At 39.3% G+C, this 18,546-nt stretch overlaps 2 protein-coding genes across 11 annotated transcripts in view; one reads left to right on the top strand and one right to left on the bottom strand.

Moving 5' to 3' along the window:
• The window catches only part of LOC307014197 (uncharacterized protein), a 107,687-nt gene that overhangs the window by 3,625 nt on the left and 85,516 nt on the right, over positions 1-18,546 (top strand). For 8 of the 9 annotated variants that reach the window (XR_013801182.1, XR_013801183.1, XR_013801184.1 and 5 more), the window contains exon 4: positions 1,298-1,897. Coding sequence is in view for 3 of the 9 variants with exons in the window: in XM_079642006.1 (XP_079498132.1) it covers positions 1,298-1,897 (600 nt within the window). In the remaining 6 variants the exon portion in view is untranslated. Of the gene's footprint in view, positions 1-1,297; positions 1,898-2,508; positions 2,574-2,862; positions 2,907-4,188; positions 4,856-18,546 lie in introns of those variants that run through there. The other variant, XM_079642008.1, reaches the window with a different exon arrangement.
• Positions 7,628-17,712, bottom strand: LOC307014656 (uncharacterized protein). Of its 2 annotated transcripts, XM_079642716.1 has the most exons (20): positions 16,423-17,712; positions 14,830-15,133; positions 14,519-14,639; positions 14,066-14,140; positions 13,377-13,766; positions 13,051-13,149; positions 12,586-12,818; positions 12,281-12,459; positions 12,024-12,117; positions 11,819-11,928; positions 11,421-11,546; positions 11,193-11,307; positions 11,017-11,079; positions 10,665-10,719; positions 10,343-10,434; positions 9,983-10,100; positions 9,767-9,841; positions 9,474-9,644; positions 9,124-9,300; positions 7,628-8,759 (listed from the first exon to the last, which is right to left on the bottom strand). In XM_079642716.1, the coding sequence occupies exons 2-20, from the start codon at positions 14,926-14,928 to the stop codon at positions 8,548-8,550; spliced, it is 2,604 nt and encodes an 867-aa protein (XP_079498842.1). In that variant the 5' UTR covers positions 14,929-15,133; positions 16,423-17,712; the 3' UTR covers positions 7,628-8,547. The 2 variants fall into 2 exon arrangements, with proteins under 2 accessions (XP_079498842.1, XP_079498843.1); XM_079642717.1 differs by lacking the exon at positions 16,423-17,712 and having other exon boundaries at positions 7,629-8,759; positions 12,281-12,375; positions 14,830-15,131.

Raw genomic sequence — 18,546 nt, 5'->3', positions numbered from 1 at the left:
AGGCCGATGCGATGCGCATCTCGATACGTTGCCAACGATACGATACATTAACGATACATTTGAAACACCAGGCGATGCGATACGATACGATTCACCCCTGTTGCGATACAGTTCGATACGATTTGATTCAACATTATGCGATTCGGGGCGATACGATGCGATTCTACACGATGCAAAATAATGATACTTCAATATGGTACGACAGAGGATTTTTGTTTTATTCCTCATATTAAGTAAATAATACATTAACAAAAAAGTGCTTTACATATTTGGTTCTCTCTACTAGCACTGCACATCCCATCATGCTGTTTATTTTTTACCTTTTTGACCTTAAAAAACTCTCCAGAGTACAATTCTATAACACCTCACAGTTAAACAATTTAAGGATGCATTGCCCATGATTAACAATGTGCAGATAACAGCTACCATAGTGCAATGCCCATACAGCTGCCAGCCTGATGTGCTTTACACTCATAGGCTAACTCACCAGTGAGCAGAAAGCAGTGGTTTCTATAGGAACAATAAAGAAAACAAATAACCTTTCACAAACAGCTCTATCATAACTGCTTACAGTAAGGAAGACATTTAAATTATTATTGACCGTCACAGGCTGCTGTAAACTAAACACCACTCTCTCTGACAGAACACCTCACTGAGTGATTTAACTCATGTCTAACTTTCAGGTTTCTCTTTTCAGCCGCAGCCATGTCGCCTCTTTATGTGCGTCGCTAAATTCCTCGTACTACTAAAGCGGCACGGCATCATTTACAATTTGCGAGCGATTTTTCAAGTTGACCGTCTTTCTTGAAAAATCCGAAGTGTTGCCAAACGTTTGATTTGTAGGTATTTTTTGGTACGCTGTGTTTCTCTTTCTCTTCAGCTTCCATGTGTGTTGATAACTGAGACTCTCGGCCTCCATAGTGCGAAGCAAAAATCAGAGATCGTCTCTGCTGAGCGTTGACAGGATGAGGGGATATTATATGAATGAATCGTTTTTTTACCGATGCAAAGATGCTACAATCGATGCATCGCGAGTTCAACCCAAACTGTAGCCGATGTGCACTCTTTCAACCGGTGCACTCGCATCTTGAACGTTTATGCCTGTGCACCGATGCGAATCGGTGAATCTTAACATCCCTAATGGGGAGGCATGAATGAAATGGTTGTATAAACAGATGTGGATATGTATAAATATATATGAACAGATAACTAACAAATGCAACATTTTGGTAATATACATAATAAATAAATAAATATGTTGGCTTTTAAACAGATTTGTCCTGCAAACCCTTTGTAGGTTGGACAACACTCAACCCAGATCAAGAAGAGACCCCTGACACACCAACACCACCCCAAGACCCACCCAACCCAACCGATAGCTATATCTCACATTTGGTGCCATGTGATCAGCAACCAGGGGAAACAGCAGACCCACCACCACACCAGGCTCCCATCACCCACCCACCATCACACCAGGCTCCCATCACCCACCCACCACCACACCAGGCTCCCATCACCCACCCACCATCACACCAGGCTCCCATCACTCACCCACCATCACACCAGGCTCCCATCACCCACCCACCACCACACCAGGCTCCCATCCCCCACCCACCATCACACCAGGCTCCCATCACCCACCAGCCATCACACCAGGCGCCCATTACCCACCCACCATCACACCAGGCTCCCATCACCCACCCACCACCACACCAGGCTCCCATCACCCACCCACCATCACACCAGGCGCCCATTACCCACCCACCATCACACCAGGCTCCCATCACCCACCCACCACCACACCAGGCTCCCATCACCCACCCACCACCACACCAGGAACCATCACACCAAATCCCACCAAAGCGGCAGCAACGTAAAAGAACCATCAAAATGAAAGGTATGTTTAGTTTGTATTCTACTCATTTAGATGCCACATAAGCATCAGTAAGTTAATGTTGCGATTTTTGTAGACATTTCAAACATTGATTTATTAAAGGCCGGACTCATATTTGCCTTCAAATGTTATGCATGGATGCTATATTAATGTTTAGCACACATGCACATTTTGGAGTTAAAACAAAGACACAACAGAGTAACCTGTATGTATGTTGTCTGATAAGCTGAAGTCACATTCATTAAAACCTTTCTATACTTTATAATTGAATGGAAAGCTTGCACATCCTTGCTTAATGTAATATAGTGCTACAGAGCCCAAGTCCCAGTGTAATGAATATAAGACTAAAACATATCCACTCAGTAGCAAGCAATGTAAGATGTAATCAGTCCATTAGCAGACACAGCAACATCCCGAAGGAATGGCAGAGAAGCTAAGATTTTGAGTAAAAGCATGTGTAGACTCTGAAACTTCTGTGATTTCTCAGTAGGAAACACTAAATGTGCTTATGTCACACAGTGGAAATGTTTGTGCATTCTGAGTTGAGCCCTATACAAAACGTACTTTACCTGTTCTGCACATTTGTGCAAATAATGTATTCCATACAATTACAGATTGCTCTCACAACCAGTTCGAGGTGTTTCCTGTCCGCGAAATACTAAGGACAAGGAACCGAAAGGTAGGATAATGATTACCTGGATGACAGTGTTTGCTGTTGGATAACTTTTCTGAATGTGTACAGCAATTACTTTATCTTACCTTGAAGGAATGCTGTTGTCCAATTCACAATATTAAGCTATTTGTGTAAACATCCTGTAAATCCCTCTAGTCTGTCAGATGTCTTTTTTCATGACTATTTTTTTAAATATATGCAAACTATTTGAACAATACATATATTATAAGTACTTGTGAAAGTACAACGTCCAAATAACATACAGATGTACAATGTCTTTGTCTGCCTGCCACAGAGGGGGACGGAGCACCTTTACCAGTGGGAGCCCTGCACCATTTGGTATGTTAATTTGCTTTTGTACAATTAAATCTATGTGTGCTGTTAACATTTGTGGTAATTGTTGGCACGCCATTATCTTAGGTGGCATTTGTTAAAGAAAAATGCAAAAAGTTCTGCTGTCTGTAGCACCAGCTATACACAAGTTCATTAATCTACAGATAGTGCAAATTAACAACAGTGACAATCAAGTGGTGAAACCGTAAACTACAACAAAGGGTAATATATCAGTACCCTATTATTGGGCAGATCAAATTGTAACGTAACCTACGCATCATGATATCATTTCCCCAAGGGGATCTATAGACTGTTTGTTATCTATCAAATGCTATTTGATCCCTTATCTTGGAATACAATGTGCCTGTTGGAGTAGTTATTATTCACTTGAAATGTTCTGCTGTAAGGCTCTAGGGATGCAATGATTTTACATTTTGATGTTATGATAATAGTCTGAGGAAATATCACCTTTGTCAGGGTTTTACAATTATTACACTAAGGATGGATGAATGTGTTCTAATAATTCGAGGTTTTATAGGATCTTTCCACAACATTTTGGCATTTTCAGCTGCTGTGCCTATTTACCTTTATTAACCCGATTAACCAGTTTTCCATATTTGTCAATGAGCAACAGTTGCTGTAAGGAACCTTAACGTACCATAATGTAGTTGTTTAGAGAGTGAGAACAAAAACACTCGGTGTAGCTGAACTGTTAAAAGTGACATTGGTTAAAGGTGGGGTAGGTACGTTTGAGAAACCGGCTCGAGATACACTTTTTGTTATATTCCATGGAATGCTCTTAACATCCCGATAGCAATGAATATCTGAAGTGCTTTGACAAAAAATCCATACAAAAATATCATCTGTGGAAGCCGTAGTACTGTAAAAAGCACGACCAATCATCTGAGCCGGCCCGGCTAAAATAACTGGATGGCCTACCTGCCTGTCAGCCTTCCATCTGTGCACAAACTTATCTCGTGCCCTCATTGGTCATGTGCGCGTTCGTGTGTGTTGGAGGAGGGGCTCTGTAAGGAAGTGGCAGATTTTGTCCTGCTGTGTGTTTTCAAATCCTAGCACACTCGAGCCGGTTTCTCAAACTTACATACCCTACCTTTAATCGCTGCATCCATACACTGGAATATCAAATACTTCATACAAAACTGCACTTGTCTTCAAACGTTTATAAAACAGTATAAAAATGTTAAAGTAGCCTAATGAAAATCGATTGAATGTGTATTACTGCTCAATAATTATTCTTCACCCTCCATTTATTTTTATTTTTTCTCAGTGGTATGTCCTGGCCTCCATCCTGGCAAGCAGCCTGATTCCCACCCCATGCAAATCCCAATGCAATGCAAATAAAAATGATTTGGTGTTTGTATGTAATTAAAGTACAACAGTTTAACAACTGCAACAGACTTACATTTTTTTTTACTTGAAGGATCCCTGTATGCATTGTTTTATGGCCACTATGGCAATTAATTTCACAGGGAATTGCATATTGATGTAAAATGAAGCTCAGCGCAAGTTCTTTCAGGAAGACTGGGTATATATATATATATATATATATATATACATTCACTCCGCAGCTGCATATAATCAGCTCATTACAGTCGTTCTCTTTAACATATTACATTTCAACTCATTCTCCAGCAGCCAATCACCATGCTACAGCCAAACTTTTAAATGGCAGTCAGCTGTTATTTCAGGTGTTCATGCTGCCGCCCGCCTCCTCCCCATCCACCTTTCATCACATCCAGTGCCAGGAGAGCTAATCCAAAGAATCCTCATCACACCTCCTCTTCATCCCATCTCCTCATCAAATCCAGATCTTCAGCATCATCACCAGTGTCTAGACCCCAGGGGGTTCCCTATACAGTATGCTCACGGCTGCATTTCCCCCTTTAGATATACCATTTCAGGATCGGGGTCTAATCGCCAAAGACTTAACATTTATCGTACGGCATGTGTCAATATTAAATGTTCTTTAAACAAAATGAAGTCTCTCCTGATTGAAATACACAGAAGCAGCCCACAAGGGGTCCTTGAGATGATAGTACATTATTGAAAACATTAATAACAGAATGCTTAATGCACAAAACATCAAGAAATAAGTAGCCAATGCTTCAATCCTTTGAGAATACACTGTTTGTATTTAATTTAATAATAGATTACATTTATAAAGCGCTTTTCCTGGTGCTCAAAGCGCTTATAAGCAAGTAAAACAAAATAACAACAAAAGTAGAAAGTGCTAAGCTAGGTGGAAAAAAGGCAAGGGGTTAGTTGATTAGGAGTTGAAGGCAAGAGTGAAAAGGTGAGTTTTGAGGGAATGTGTGTAATCGGATCTATGGGAGTCCGGCTGTTTCCGCACGGACATTTTAGTCAGCCGGACTCCCTGTTTCCTGTGAAATCCATAAAAAAAATTTTTTTTAAATAAAAGAATACTTTATTCCAAGTTTGCTTGCTTTTCTCTTTGGAGGTCATGACATAACGGCAATATAATACACGGTTCGGCTGCATTAAATATTACACAGTAGTTGCCGTAGTTCTGTATTTATAGAGCCCTGATGAGAAGGCTTCTGGACAAACAGGAAGAACTGCCCCCAAAACTGAAAACGTGACGTGAATCATAAATATGTCAGCAATTAAACAACATCTTAGATTTCTTTTCACACAATACGTCTCCTTTCAGTATCAACACTAAATCGGCTGACTTTTATATTTGATCCAATTGGTAGATAAGCGATATTTACACCATAACGGTGCATAGCTGATAGAAAGCAAGCCTAGTGGTTGAAGCACGTTATTGAATTTTAATATTTGTATTATTAGATATTAATAGGAAAGACAGACAGACAAACTAATAAGTGAGAATGTGTTGGTTTGTTGCAATCAGAGGCACATTTAGCAAATATGGCAGTAGCCATCGATCATCATAAGATAAGATATACTTTATTGATCCCAAGTTGGAAATTGTTTCGTTACAGCAGCATGTGTAACAGTTGTAAATATGCAGTGGTGTTTATTTGTAAATAATTTAGTATAATCACACAAATTCTGTGTTTTATATTTAATAATTCTGTGTTCTTTATTTATTGAACGTTCAATACCTGACAGTATAATAAATGCAGGAATATAGCCTACAGTAGTTAACATTGCAGGAAAGCAATTTATCATTACTTTGTCAGGCTTAGATATTAATAGGAGACACAGACAGACAAACTAATGGTCTAAAGGCCTCTTTTGAATAAGAAAAAAGCTATCTGCTATACTACTATCATATATCAAAAGAATCAAAGGAACAGTTCAGCGCCCCACAACTTCATTGCAAACAGTTACAACCTTGACTTTACATCAGAAAGAACAAACATTAAAGAAGTGACTAACTGCATCAATTAGGGTTAAACGTGTATTCAGCTAAAACATATACATCGCTGCAGTTATTATCCAGTGGAAAGCCCTTACCTACTGGCCTAGTTGAATGAAAGTGGTTACTTTTTTTACTTTTTTGTGGCAGACAAAGCTATGATAGTAGGAACCTGCGACCCAAGTTTTTCATCTCCGACCTTTTTCCTTTCTGACCTTGTTAAACATTGAACATTCAATAAATGAGGAACAGAGAATTATTAAATATAAAACACAGAATTTGTGTGATTATACTAAATTATTTACAAATAAACACCACCGCATATTTACAACTGTTACACATGCTGCTGTAACGAAAAAATGTCCAACTTGGGATCAATAAAGTATATCTTATCTTAAGATGATCGATGGCTACTGCCATATTTGCTAAATGTGCCTCTGAACCTTGACAAGTGCATGTTTCAGGCTTATGAATTAACAACAGGAGGGGTCACAGACATAAGACCAGCTGTTAAATAAAGCTCTTCTGAACTTAGCTGTCATGTGGGTATATATTAATGATGCCCATTATGGACACAAGCAATTTTCAAACATGTATTAATTATATGTTTTAAATTTGAGTGTTTCCTATCCCTTAAACCTCCAGGGATGTACACAGTTTAATACTGGCAACTTCTAATTATGGGAAATACGAAAACGTCTTATAAAACTACAATTCCCAGTAGAGACGTGCCATAGAACATGTTGCAAAACACACAATAGCCAGCATGTGTAGTTTTGGGGACGGGGTGGGGGAGGGGAGGGTGGACCCGTCCGAGTCCAGTTTTGGATAGTCTGCCGTGGTTCCATCCCATTTCAAAGTGCTGTTTGACACTCGGCGTAACGGGCGTAACTCTCGGCGCATTCCAACATCCAATCACAGCTTGAGGACTAATCACAGGGGTTGTCAAACATAGCGGAGAGAATACTTACTTCCGGGTGTAAAATTCTCTAAAGCAACTTCTATGAGCTGCTCCGACCCTCGGTCCTGACGGACTCCAAATGTCCGACATTATACAATCAAACAAATAAACACAAGGATAATTGTGTCTTATTGTTGACTAAATAACACTGTGTGGTTTAGAAAATAATACAACATTAGAAGTACGAGTTGGGAGTGAGAATGTGTTGGTATTTACCCTGCATTATGCACATGTTACTAATAAAGGATTATGTTATTGTACGGACTCTATTTACAATGTATTCACATTAATAGTTCATAATCAACGAATGACAAAATGCAGTGACGAGTAAAAAACCATTGTATAGCATTTGTTTGAGTAATAAGAGGCAGTTAAATATAAAGGCAAGGCAATTTATTTTCATACACATCATCAAGTCAAAGCGCTTTAAATAAACGGAAGTACAAAATATAAACACATTTTCACATTACTATGAACTCGAGCGAAACAAGTGCATAGTTTCATATCGGTCTCATATATAGTGTTTTATAATGTTACATTACATTACATTGCATTTAGCTGACGCTTTTATCCAAAGCGACTTACAATAAGTGCATTCGACCAGGAAGATACAAACTTGAAGAAAACAGAATCATATAAGTACATCAGGTTTCATAGAGCCAAACATTTCAAGTGCTACTCAACTGGCTTTAGATAAGCCAGCCCTTTGTTAGTATATAAGTGCTTTGTTATTAGTACTTTGTTAGTATTTCTTAGTAATTCTTTGTTTGTAATTATTTGTTAATAATTCAATCGCTCGAAGTGGAGTCTAAAGAGATGAGTTTTCAGTCTACGCCGGAAGATGTGTAAGCTTTCTGCTGCCCTGATTTCAATGGGGAGCTCATTCCACCATTTTGGAGCCAGGATAGCAAACCCACGTGTTTTTGCTGATGGGAACTTGGGTCCCCCTCGCAGTGCGGGTGCAGCGAGCTGTTTGGCCGATGCAGAGCGGAGTGCACATGCTGGGGTGTACGGTTTAACCATGTCCTGGATGTAGGAAGGGCCAGATCCATTCGCAGCATGGTACGCAAGTACCATTGTCTTGAAGTGGATTCTGGCAGTTACTGGAAGCCAGTGAAGGGAGCGGAGGAGCGGTGTGGTGTGGGAGAATTTGGAAGGTTGAAGACCAGACGAGCCGCTGCATTCTGTCTTTATTTTGTATGTCTTTAAGTGTGTTTTAAATGTGTTTTGTCATTATTATGGCGTGCACCAGCATGTGGACGTGACACGTCGCTTGTGAAAGAGCTCTCCAGTGCCTCTGTGTTGCTTGGCAGAAACCTTTACAGGTCTTCTTCCTCAGACTCAGGGCTAGTGTAGCCATTGCCATCCGACTCCTCAATGTCCTGCTGTAATTGAAGATCATGGCATTCCAAAGCGGCTACACCGCTGTACGCATGTACAGCCTGTTTGTGTTGGCTTTTGAGGAAGTGCCACCTCCGACTGAGGACACTCTTGAGCCCATGTGCAGCATCCTCTGTCAGGTCACCGAAATCTGTCGAGGAATAATCACACAGAAAAAGGGCTGAATGTAAACAAACCATGACAATTGCAAATCTCTTTGCATTGTACAATGCTGCATATGTAAAAACACTACAAAATAGGTAAATCCATGTTAAACTGAAGGATGTTACTATATATCGGGTGCCAAATGGGACATGTTGATTAATGCTTATATAGTGCTTAACAAATAGTCAATAGACAGAAAATAATCGATTATGATCTTGATAATGAATAGTTTCAGTAATTTACTATTTCACTTCAGCCTGACACAGTGACAGATGTGTTCTACTTATGTAAGACAAGCAATGTGTTGAAGAGGTGATGAAAATATTCAAATGTTAAGATCTCAGACATACTGCTGGTTTTGATGCCCTCCAAAGTCTGTCCTCTGAGTGCTTCCACTTCTTGCACTTCCTTCAGAAGGAACATGATGTGCTGCGACATCTCTTTCACCAGGATGCTCTGCTCCTCCTCCAAACGTCTGACCAGCATTACCTGGTCAAAGACAGACCTCTTCAACCTGAAGGTGTTGCCTTTAGGTTGAGGAAAGGAATGGAGTAGTGGACAAGGAATATTTATTCATATATTATATTATTACAGAATGATTTTCATTTCTGAGACACGAATCTTTGTAGCGATAGCATTGGTTCTTTCATATTTTGGTATAGACTAAAAAAACAACAAGCCAAACTAGCAATTATCCTACCATTTGCATGCCTCTCCCATGGCAGGATGTAGCCCTCTGTCAGACTGCAAGCCAACTCCTCGTCGATCTGTTCTTCCTGCACTCCTGTGTTGTATTGCACAACTTTTTCGCGAAGCTTCTTCTTCAGCTCTCTCATTCTCTTCCTCTTCCTTTGCCTTGTCTGGTTGCTGTCTGCAAAGTGAAACGGAAACAAAACTGTGTCATGGTGCCAGAATGTTTTTGTTGTTTTCGAAAGGTAATTTCAATAACTACGTTTGACAACAAACCATGCTAACGATACAGATCTTGCTTACTGCGCAAAAGAGTGAGGGTGATGTTCTCAATATCCACCCTCAGTCCTTCAGTACACCCTGGGGCGTAGACTCTCTCTAAATAGTTGCAAAAAAACAATTGGAGAAGAGATACAATCAGTGACAGTCTCAGTTTCAACATATGGCCAACTTATATTGTGTGTCTTAACTTACAGTAATGAACAGATGTATATATGGAAAACCTTTGGTATGTCTTACCTGTGACCGCCCATTGCCTGACATCATACACCCACTGCTGTATGGTCTCCTGATCAAGGTTGTGCTCCTTTTTGAAGTCGCTGAAGCTGGCAGCTTCCACCTTTGCCTTCTCTGTGATCTTTACAAAAAAAAGAAAATCACCATCACCAAAAGCACCATGCAACACCATAATGCAAAGAACACCAGTTTTCAGTACAAGACCTTCAGAAGAACAGTTGAAACATTACATGACACCATCTGACTTGCAAGAGGAAGTGTGGATAAGGGAGAACATCATGTATATAGCTATGAGGTTACATTGCAGACATCCTTCATAAATATGTAATGTCAGATGAGAAGACAATTGTAATTTGCCCTTACTTTGACATATCTGTGGGCTAAAACTTGATGAAGGTTGTCCCTCTTCCTTCTCTTCCAACCCATGGCCTGTTGAGTGAGCATGTTCCCTCTTCCTAAAAAAGACAACAAATAATATATCCACAAACAAAAAAGTAAGTATTCACATCAAAAAGGCAATACTGAGTGAGAAACCTGATAGACATGACTAAACCCAATCGTTAAAAGGTTGTTGAACTGGTAATTACAGTAAAGTAATACACCAATAATGTTTTTAAGGAGGGAACTCTCTGTAAAATACTTATCAGGGCTGCCTTATCACACAGTGTGTAGTGTTAATACCAACCTGCTTTTGTCATGTATTTTGTGACCAGAGCTGCCCTGGAGAGAAAGCTGTTCACCTATAATGAATGTTACAATTAATGTTCGTTTACCATCACATAACAATATCACCTACACATCATAGATCTTGAACTGGATGGTTTAAGAGAAAACTTGTGTACTGACTTCCTACAATATGCATGCATGTAGTGTTGCTGAACATATGAACTGCCTATCTTTCATTTTAACTCAGACATAAAAGATATGCTTTCAACTAATCAACAGGCTTGTCACTGAGATGACACATACATATTTGTACTGCTTTCTATTAAGACTTCTTCAACCATACAGTTACAATAATGCCATTAATAACATACCTGCTCTACTTCCTCTCCCACTGTGTTTCCTGCTCCGTCCTGACTTCTGCCACCCCATCTCACCTGCAACACAGCGCAAGTAGTATTATGTAGCATTTCCTTAGAAGTGTTTGATATCCAATAAAGCATGCCATGCACAACATTTAAAAATCCTTTGCATTAAAGATGTTATGTACCTCGCATGTTGCTGTATGGGCTTTAGCATGCATCACGCTAAGAAATGGCCTCATTTCGGTCAACGGCAGAAGCTCCGGTAATCCCTCGGCTATTTTGTTAAGGTATGGCCAGTACCTAAGAAGCAGGAGCAGCATTTTGTGACAATATCAATATCATCTAAAATGACTGCTGAGGCATAGGCCATTTTAAACATTGTTGTGGATGTGCAATATGACAGTGAGGATTACCTGCATGTTACATCCATACAGAAGAAGTCAACATTTGCCTTCTTCGACATCTCTTTTTGGAGAAACATTGGGTAAGCGTATATTTCTCCACGGAAGTGGTTCAGTCCTCGTAAGAGAAACCCATGTCTGATTAATCAGAAGAAAATCTAGTTGTTAATAATAAACTGACACAGCAAGGCCTGGCTTAAGCACTCATCTCTGTCATCTAGGTGGCTATAACAAAAAAAAACACTTGGATGCTACAAATGATGGATAAATTCCGCTTCACCATCAAAAGTGTTTAATGCTTCCAATTCTTACAAAGACTTAGACTTTGATTGCTATTAAAACTGAAATAATGAGACAGGACTCAAGAACCAAACACATATACACACACAGACACACTTACAAATACATACCTCCAAACTGCCACTTGAATGCCCTCCTCGTCTATCTGGGCACCAGACTTTTTTGACATCCCTCTGCCAGCGGTGAATTTGGCAGTACCACAGACGGCACTGTCATTTCCCTATAAAGTCAGTTTATTACACACAAGTTTTGACATATATAAAAAAGAACACCACAGGTGTAACTGCAACTATCTTAATAAGAAAAAAAACGTACACTTTTCATGTTGCCTCTGACAAGGTCAACAAATGTTGCGACTTCCTCATCCTTGGCCAGGAACAAGCCCTCATAGATTGGCGGCTCCTCGGTCCTGTCCATGATAAGTTAACATACAAGTCAATAATAAAAATCACAAAGCACTACATTACTATGATTTGTTTTAATTTCTGTTATGGCTACTCAAACACAACCCCAAGGGCTACTATTTGTATTTGCGGTGTGTTCGTTATCATTTTCATTAATACCATACCTACCCTTTTGACTTGGAAAAGCGGTAATGCTTGCGGTTTCCATCACAGCAGACAGCCAACATGTCTGGAGAACATGCTGGACAAACAAAGTGATGGACCTGGCACATATCCTCTTGTTTGTACTGACAGAAGCAAAACTCGAAGAAGCTTCGCTGAAATTTATAAGCACAGATACTACCTTTCTGTATATTGATTTAAAAAAAGTGGATTAGTAATTGTTTTGAAAGCAATGCCAACAATTAATGATATGGTATACAGTAATATGATATTGTTTTTTGTATGTTTCCGTGTGATTCAGGCAGATTTACCCGTCCAGCTTGAACAGATCTGTGCTCCAACATTTTCAGAAATGCCTGCCTGGACATGGCTGGTGCTGTCACCTTCATGTGCTCGAATGAGGTGAACACATCATATTTGTAAAGCGTCTGGCAGCTGGTGCTAGCTGGCCAGTACCGATACAAAAGCAGGTCTTTAACCTCAGGAGTCCATTCTGCAGAGCAGGATGGACAGGATTTCCGAGGCAAGCAGACATTGTATCGTCCTGTGAACAAATGGACAAAGTAAAGGTATTTCGGTAATCAAACTGTGAGTTTGCCTTAACATATTGTATTTTATACATAGATGTGCATATATGATATATTAGCTATTTGACATGGCATTTGGGTGTTGTCTGAAAATGACCAGGTGATAAAAATCTTTGCGTTGCACAAAGTGGTAAAACTCTGCTGTACAATACTACTTGTACAAAAAGAAGGGCTTTCAGAACAACATACCGTTGATGGTGACCACAGAAATATGCTTCCAAGGAGTAACTGTGACGTCATCAGAGCATTCACAGATTGACCTTGGAGTAGGAACAGGCAGTTGACATACTGCAATATAGAAAAATAAGTTAGGAAGGGTGTATTTACAGTTTTTCCTTAATTCTCCAGATTATCAAGATATTCAATAACATTTTGCATAATTTCCACATATCTTGCAGCCCTAGTCAAAACCAATCATACTTTTTTCAATCAGCTATGTACACTTCCCATTCACACTTAATTTTGGGAACTACACTATAATGGGACATTGTAATGTAATGTTAATCTTTACATACTTTGTTCACAAAACTGAGGCTGGCCATTTTCATCCACCACCACAGCAGTTGTAGGGGGAATGGGCTCCAGAAATCCATTGAACACAGCCTCTCTGTCATGGAAGACATTCCTCTTGTGGGCCTCAATGTCACAGGTTGCACAGAGGAACTCCATGTCCAGTGGAACACAGTCCAGGCACCTAATAGCCGCTTCTTCTGCACAGCATCTGTGGCACTTCTGAATGGCTATTCTCTCAGCTGAAAGTTTTGCATTAAAAAGCATTGGCCTAGCAGTTTTCATTCTCACATCTGTGAGAAGCTGCCTTTGTGCCCAGGCAGAAACTGTTCCGTCTGTTGCCCCCAGAACCTGGACTGCAGTTAGGGTGTCCCTTAACTCTTGGAGATGTGTTTCTAAAAAATAAAACAGCTGTTAAGACACCCTAAAACTGGTATGATGGATATTAAGGTAGTATACTGAAACACTTTTGAGTTGGAAAAATACATGCGGACTAATAATAGCAACATGCTATGAATCATTATATGCATCCAAAGCAATATTAGCAAGTGATACTTATACCAAATATGCATTCACTTGTCATGAAACAGTCAACACTCAATACTTTATTATGATTAACTAGATGAGTATAAAAATGGAAACATTGGGAAAAACTGTAGTGCCAGTCAACTGCTGTTATAATCAATATACTCACCAAGACTACCAAACTCTTGATGTTCTAGCTGAAGGCCTTCCTCATGCACAGGATCGTCTCTTCTGGCTTGTGAAGCTGCAGAGACACTCATTTTTGCTTAACCCTTCAATCAATCTAAAATTACACCAATTAATTGTAATATGAAAATGCTCTGTAAGGACTGCAGGTAATGAAACTCAACATATTACCACAGCATCACAATGACAATTTACATTTGCCATACTTTTATCCAAATCGAGGTACACAAGTTCAAAAATACAACACAAGCAAGGATTATCAGTCACAGGCTCTTACAATATCTTGATTTAATTTGAAAATGTTTTAAACATTGCAACAGATTTGTCAAGAGGTATCTTTACATTACATAATTTCTTACTGTGTACACCAAAATAACTTTGTTATGAATTATCTTTATTCTTAGATTTAGAAATCATGATATAGTAAAGAACAAACCTGATGCGGAGCGTTGAGTTTCCCATTGTCTCTCACGTCTGCGTGTGACCACTGGATTAGAAAGGGGTCTCTTCCTGCTTTTTCTTTTCTTTTTCGGAGGGATGGCAGGGGTTTCAGTAGCCTATATTTTTTCAGAGGTTGAGATCAACAACAAAGTTGTAATACAACATAAGACAGCAGCTCTTATATTTGAGCAATTATTTAACGGTTGCATAAAAAGGTCTAACGGACCCTTTACATGACATCAATAAAAAGCAATAGCAATGATTATATTACAGACTTGGGTATTTGCTTATCATGAAAAGCCTCACCCTGGCCTCATGGACAAGAGCCTCGCTTATCAATGCTGCCATGTGCATCCTGGCCTCATTGGGATCCTCAAAGACCCTCACTTCACGGTTGAGGGACATGGCATACAAAGAGAGAGTGAGTGATTAAAAGAGAAAGTGAGAGAGAGTGATTGAAAAAGAGAAGGTGAGAGAGTGATTGAAAGAGAAAGTGAGAGAGTGATAGAAAGAGAGACAGTGAGAGAGAGAGTGGCTCTTAAAAGTGCCTTTGGTTTTATGTGTGTGTGTGTGGATATGTGTGTGTTGGTGATATAGAGTTGTAAAGAAGCTGTAAAACAGGAAAAATAAAAACATGATTAGGATTATTTAGAATAACAGTAACATCTGTGCTTTACTCTATTATGCAATAATAATTTAGTATAATTTATACTGTGCATATTGTTATATTATGAGGGACATGGCATACAAACAATACAGACACAATATACCAACAATACACAAAATGAAGAGAGTGCAATAATAATTAATCTGTGCATTACTCTATTATGCAATAATAATTTAGTATAATTTATATATCTTATATCTTCTACTATATATTTTAATAGAGAGGCGAAGTCCCGCCCATCTACTTCCGACCCATGGGACCCCGGAAGCGGAAAATTATACATTGACGTCAATGGAGAGAGAAAAGTCATCTTTCGATCCCGTTTGAATTGTGCCACGAATGACACATATGATGTTTGTCAAATTAAAAGAACATTTTGCAAGTCAAAAAAATAAAAATGTGTCGTAAAACTGTGAAGTTACAATTTTTTTTGTGTGAAACCGCTCAGTGAACAACAGGTCTCTGGTCTCGCACAATACGCGTCACCATCACAAAGATGGCTGTCACGTTAGTAAATTTCACCTGTTTCTTTCAGAATGAGTCGAAAAAGTATAAAAAGAGGTGAAAATCACTACAAGTCTGGGCATGTTGAGAGCTGTACATACACGAAAGGGAGCGGTTCTGTAAGAGCCAGCATGCGGGACCGGCTTTACAAGGTTTCAGTGAGTAATATGAGTGCAATGTCTAAGGTTAATGTCAGCTAGCTAACAAGGTACACTAACGTGTTTTGTTTTAGCAACTAGTTTTCTCCTTAAGAACTTTGTGGTGTCTGTGTATGCTGTGGATAACATTAGTGTTCACAAGAACAAGATACACTCCCGTGTTTTGTTTTAGTTGCTCTTCAGATTGAAGCGGCCAGTTCTATATCGACTATATGTGTGATCTCCTTTTTACATCTCGTTGTGTCATTTGAGTTTATTTGCTGTGTGTAGATTCAAGGATTTTGGTTATCTTGTCCAGGGATGCAAACTTGTCACCTTTCGGCGAAATTCTCCGTTTTGAATCCAAAATAGGTCGTTTTTATGATTCCTGTAGATCTGCAATAAAAATATTTTTGGGGTATGGGAGGGGGTCTGGGACCCGGATTAATGTTCGGCCGCGAGCTTTTTTTTATATATTATAATGAAGCGCGAGCTGTGTGCTCGAGTCTTCCTGCCTGTCGGCTCTGCTCATGATGTATAATAAGCCTCTGCTGCTCGGCGATGATGGTCTAGCTTCAGCAGCTACATTACCTACGGTGCGTTCGTTAATATTAACTGTGCGTCCGGAGTCGCTGTGGCACAGACTGGACCGCTGGTGAACAGCTGTTAGAACGGGCCGTTCAGGTGTTCAGAGTAGAGCTCCCTGTCGGAGCGGCAGAGCGTGATATGCACTGAAAAGTTTTTTTTCCCCGTCGCAATATTATCGTTGAGCTAGCTAACTAGCATACATTGTCACTATCTGCTAACGTTAGCTTTAGCCTTCGTTTTCTAATCGTTTTTTTCATAGGCTATAAACAGAGGTGGTATAAGTATATATCTTGAAATTGATTAAAAGTAGAAGTACTCAGTTCTTGTACTTGAGTAAAAGTAGAAGTACCAGAGTGTAGGAATACTCTGTTACAGTAAAAGTCCTGCATTCCAAATGTTCCTCAAGTAAAAGTAGAAAATTATTATTATCAAAATATAGTGAAAGTAGCGACAGTAAAAGTAGTCATTTTGCAGATTGGTCCATTTCAGAATAATATGATATGTTTTATAATGACTGATCATTAAAGTGTTATCAAAGCTGGTAAAGGTGCAGCTAGTTTGAATGACTTTGTATACTGCAGGCAGGGTAGCTGGTGGATTTACTCCAGGTGGAACTAAAGTCTGATTTAACACTTGATTATATTTCACATCATTCATCCACATCTGTAAAGTAACTAAAGGTATTACATACATGTAGTGGAGTAAAAGTACACCATTTACCTCTGAACTGTAGTGGAGTAGAAGTACAAAGTAGCAAAACATTGAAATACTTAAGTAAAGTACAAGTATCTCAAAATTGTGCCCAACTATAGTACTTGTTGAGTTTATGAACTTGGTTACTTTACACCAGTGGCTATAAAGATAGAAAGACTAAGCCTTGCACAGAGGCATGAAAATACATTTTCAAAATGCTCAACAGTGCTGCCAAAATTATAAACTGGCTGCTACACAATTAAAATAAATGCTTTTTATATATTTCTATTAGATGTGACTCTATGGCGTTTCTGTTATTATTAACACTGCTGCTTTAGTTGTTCTGACTGCTAAAATCCTGTTATTCCTAATTTTAAAGCCGATATTCTGTGGGGTCAGGGGGCTCGGATCCTTGTCACCTTTTTCATACCTCATGAGTTTGCATCCCTGTTGTCAATTTGTTTGGTTATCTAGGCACAGCTGTGTGTGACTCCCTCTGGTACACTGGTATGTGTTTTCCTAATGTAGAGAGCATTGATTAATTAATAAACTACACACTGACTCTAGATCCTGACCAAATCTTTATTTTTTGATCAAATCTTTTTCAAAAAAATGTATTGTATATTATATAACAGCTGCACATCACAGACCGGAGTCTCTGCTACTGTGGACCACGAAGGAGGGGATCATCCTCCCCATCCCCAAAGACCCTGCATGGCATGGAAATCTCCTCCTCCTGGAACAATTCTACACCCAGCATATGCTCCCTGTGTTGGCCAGTAGAGAGGAGGACATTTAAATAAACACTCTTAACACCCTCGGACTCTGCGTTGTGTTTCGTATGTGTGATGGGGTGTTATGCAGAGGGGAGGAAAACAGGACACAGCAGATTGGGATTGTGGTGGAGATGCTGAGCAGTTATTTAATTGTTGCGTGTAATTATTATTATACTGCGTGCTTCTTAGTTATTCCATCTTTTGCTGTAACATGGATCTGTATGTAACTCTATATTTACTTGTTATCTACCACACTTCCTTCTACATCATACACCATCATTATACATGATAGTGTATATAGGATATATATTTATTTGTATACATATCTGTAAATTGTATAATTTTATTTTTCGTATTTGGGATTTCTCTTTTGTCCACTCAAATACACTTGGCCCTTTCTCTTTTCCATGTGGAAAATGGCAGCTGCATATTCTGCTTTTCTCATCTGCTCCCTGTCTGCTCATCTACGATGAGAAAATTATATAATTAATTACTAATAATCATTTAAACCTGTTATTACCAATATTTCACAAATTCTTCATGTAAACTTAAGAGTACAGCTGTATGTTGAGTATGTCAACTTTGCTTGGTTCATCTTACTGGGGGGCAGCTACATGGATGTCAGTGCAGTCCACAATAATTTTGCAGCTGAAGGCAG

This window comes from Notothenia rossii, assembly GCF_949606895.1.
Source record: "Notothenia rossii genome assembly, chromosome: 8".
NCBI lineage: Eukaryota > Metazoa > Chordata > Actinopteri > Perciformes > Nototheniidae > Notothenia > Notothenia rossii.
Note: the sequence above shows the minus strand (reverse complement) of the source record. Positions and strands in the feature narration are given on the sequence as shown.